This window comes from Salmo salar, chromosome ssa01 (genome assembly GCF_905237065.1).
Source record: "Salmo salar chromosome ssa01, Ssal_v3.1, whole genome shotgun sequence".
Lineage (NCBI taxonomy): Eukaryota > Metazoa > Chordata > Actinopteri > Salmoniformes > Salmonidae > Salmo > Salmo salar.
Genome location: NC_059442.1, coordinates 142,777,238 through 142,781,034, shown reverse-complemented (window position 1 = coordinate 142,781,034; position 3,797 = coordinate 142,777,238). Strand labels below are relative to the sequence as shown.

Here is a 3,797-nt window from a genome sequence, read left to right as displayed (position 1 = left end):
TAACATTATACGGTAATGGGCAATATAATACTAATAAGGAAAAATCTAGTTATACAATGCAGTCAGTGGAATGAGATGGGAGAGATGAAAATGGTAGAGGATACTCTATAAAGAGGAAAAACTGTTAACAGGACAAAGTGTGCAGTCATGTAAGATTATAGTAAGTAACAGAATGAGACAACATGAAACTTTTAATAATGTGTTTTGAAAACCAACAAGATTAACCATAATAACATTATTCTCTCAATCAAGAGACTGGAAAATAGAGTGTTTCACCTTGTCACATAATCGGTGATTAAAGGCCAACTTGAGTAATCATCGCCAACCCAAGTAATTGCTTCTTGATGCAAACTCATTACCATATTCATTCTCAGCTCACCCCAGGAACCTTGGAGACATGCAGAGTCATGTACACATCCACAAGAGGGAATGATTATCAATGGTTTCCACAATCAAACACTGCAATAAATACACGCTCCTTTTTTTCTCTGAAAGCTGGACAGAATCCACTCAGAACCTGGGCATTTTACGTTTACATTTTTTGTAATTTAGCGAACACTCTTAACCAGAGCAACTTACAGTAGTGATTGCATACATTTTCAATATTTTTTCATACTTGTGCCCCGTGGGATGTATGGTGGGCAAACAGAATATGACTTCAGCTGATTATTTCTGATATCATACTGGTTTATTAGCAACGCCACATTATCCCGGAATGATGCAAGTCTCTTGTGTAGTTTATAGACCTACTTCCCACTTACTTCCCATTCCAGAGTGATGTAAACGTTAAAGACCAAATAATAAAAGGCTGTTGCAAATGTAACACTGTGGGTAATTCCAGAATGCTATTATTTTAGAATAATTGGCTGTCGCAACCTTATTAAGACTGATGAAGGCCTTCCGAGTGGCGCAGGTGTTTATGGCACTGCATCGAAGTGCTAGCTGTGCTACTAGAGAAAAACATACACAAGACGTCAAATGCAGTGTTCTGTCTTTTTAATTGCAGATATCAGTTCATGTAATTATATGAATACATATACTCAAAGAATGATCATATTAAGATGCAGAAGGGTAATCTGGCTGGCAGATGGATGATGAGACGAGACAATCTCATTGGTCACCTCTACACCTCCCAGCAGGGCCGGTACACCCTTCCCACCATACACCTCATGGTGTCCCTCCTGACGATGGAGATGCTGGGGCTCAGGTCCTGGCCAGCCTCTCTGCGGTCCAGAGTCAGGGCTCTGTCAGGCCCGGCGGCTGCAGCTCTCACCTTGTAGAAAGGAAGTCCTCTGTTCAGGTTCATCCACAGGCCAGAGTCTGCCAGCAAGACAATCTTGGAGCTCCTGCCTCTGACTGAATCAGGGATGTTTTCAGCCACCTCTACATTCAGTAGGGAGTCTAGGGTATCTTGCTCCAAGGCGATGTCCTCCGTCTTTCCGATGGGGATCGCCGTGGACGGTGTGTAGCACTCCAAGAAAAGTGCCACGGCAAAGGAGATAGAGAGGACAGAGTGTCTCATCTTGGAGAATGAGGATCTTCGTTGAGGTTGATGTTGCAGGTTGTTGTGATTTGCTTTTTCGAGCTCGTTCTCTTCTGACCAAGATATTTGTCTTCCTCTTTTATACCGTTTGGACTTCCAGGATTTGCAACATTTGACATTTTTTTCATCACTGCTTTTCTTCTCATTGTGTTTCAGGATATTAAACAATAGTATGATGACGTGGTTGATGAGACCCCTAACAGTGTTGGAGTGTTGTGTCTTGTTGAGAGTTAATTAAGCTTATCTGTAACGTGGCTGGTCTTTCTAAAGTCTGTGAGGATGAAACAGTGGGATTTCATTGAGGACACAAAGGAAGATGCCATTCCAAGAGCCTGCCCTTCAAAAGAACTGGAGTGGATTACTCACCCATTGACTACCTTGTGGTTAAGGACTCTCAATGATACATACTCCCCTCTCATGGCCACCTTATGACAATGTAAAATAAGGGATTTCAGGTGGTATTACAGTTGAAAAGTAAACTAGTGATCATTGAAGAGCTTGGTGTGTATGTGGCACCAGGAAAACCAGCAGGGTTCTTTGAATACGTGTTGAGAGAAAATTCACAACGTCACTGATATAAGGCTTTGGTGAAGATGAAGATCGGAAATGTCTCTTAATTCAGAGCATATCCTTTACGTCTGCTGTCTGTGCTCTCCGTAAAGCCTTATTTGTTCACTTACTGGTACCTGCATATTTGCAACCTTACCTAATTAGGAATATCAGACAGGGAGTTAAAGGTTTGAAAACCTGCTCACATACTGTAGCCCTCTTGAAACAGAATGCTGGTGTGATGCTGATGGGTTCAAAGTCAGCTTGGCTAGAGATATGCACAAAAAAGGAGATGTTTCTGGTGGACCGTCAATGGTTTTGTTTGGTGATTTATAGTGATGACCTCAGATCAGATATTGTTATGGTCAGATAATGTTACTGCATAATAACTTTTCAAATACGCACAACTCTCGTCCAAGGAAGTGTATCTTTTTGGGGAGCTGTTATTATTGCTCTATAAATAGGCCTACTACAGTACATCTTGTACATTTTGTCTGTTTATTCATACTAGCATGTCTTGCTTCAAATCTTAGCTTTGTTTGACAAGGGTTGGTTTTGTCCAATGGTCAAACCCAGCTGTAAAACTTTAAAGTGGAGGATGTTTTTGTGTCTTAGAGTAGTTTTCCAAGACATTTTAAAGAAATTGATCACTATAGATAGGAATCTTATTTGTTCAGACATTGTTAGCACCCATATACTGTGTGAAAATGACACTCTAATAAGTTCTCCCATAGTTCCCCAATTAAGAGGAATAAACTTGAAGTAGGGGGTCTCTGTGGGTTCGTCTCAGAGAAATGCTTTAATGGCCTCCTTTAATGTTATTTTCCCTTCTCCTTATCAGAGAGAAAATGGTTCTGTTGAAGGGGATCTAGAAGATTGCATTATTGTTTTCAGCAAATTAATACTCCAGCCTCCTCTTTCTGCAGGTGTAAATGTCAAAAAAGAATTGGATGCAAACAAGCCGACTGGCTCGAACAGAAAATATTAAACTATATTGCAACTCAAATAATCAAACACAATGCTATTAAAATCAAACAACTAGCTAGAGACAAAATCAAAATGTCATAAAGATTTCTAGCAGGTTTTAGTATGATATACAAGAAAAAAGCGTATCAGGATCCAGTACTACGTTTTTTTTATGCAATTAATGTCCTCTTACTCCAAAAAAATAATATTCAAGCACTTGATATTTCTTCAAAATCAAAAGAACCTTAAAATCTATATCGAACTTACACTGAACAAAAATCTAAACGCAACATGTAAAGCTTTGGTCCCATGTTTCATGAGCTGAAATAAAATATCTCAGAAATGTTCCATATGAACAAAAAGCTTATTTCTCTAAATTGTGTGCACAAATTTGTTTACATCCCTGTTAGTGAGCATTTCTCCTTTGCCAAGATAATCCATCTACCTGACAGGTGTAGCATATCAAGGAGTTGATTAACCTGTTTAGGATAGGGGGCAGTATTTTCACGGCCGGATAAAAAACGTACCCGATTTAATCTGGTTATTACTCCTGCCCAGAAACTAGAATATGCATACAATTATTTTATTTGGATAGGAAACACCCTAAAGTTTCTAAAACTGTTTGAATGATGTCTGTGAGTATAACAGAACTCGTATGGCAGGCCAAAACCTGAGAAGATTCCATACAGGAAGTGCCCTCTCTGACCATTTCTTGGCCTTCAATAGCCTCTTTATGGAA

At 39.5% G+C, this 3,797-nt stretch overlaps 1 protein-coding gene across 1 annotated transcript; it reads right to left on the bottom strand.

The window, feature by feature from the left end:
- Positions 1-980: 980 nt before the first annotated feature.
- Positions 981-1,585, bottom strand: pmchl (pro-melanin-concentrating hormone, like). The gene has a single exon (NM_001141579.1). The coding sequence runs from the start codon at positions 1,520-1,522 to the stop codon at positions 1,124-1,126; it is 399 nt and encodes a 132-aa protein (NP_001135051.1). The 5' UTR covers positions 1,523-1,585; the 3' UTR covers positions 981-1,123.
- Between the last annotated feature and the right edge of the window lie 2,212 nt (positions 1,586-3,797).

Excerpts from the sequence above, each read along its gene's own strand:
- pmchl (NM_001141579.1), bottom strand. The coding sequence starts at position 1,522 with ATGAGACACTCTGTCCTCTCTATCTCCTTTGCCGTGGCACTTTTCTTG.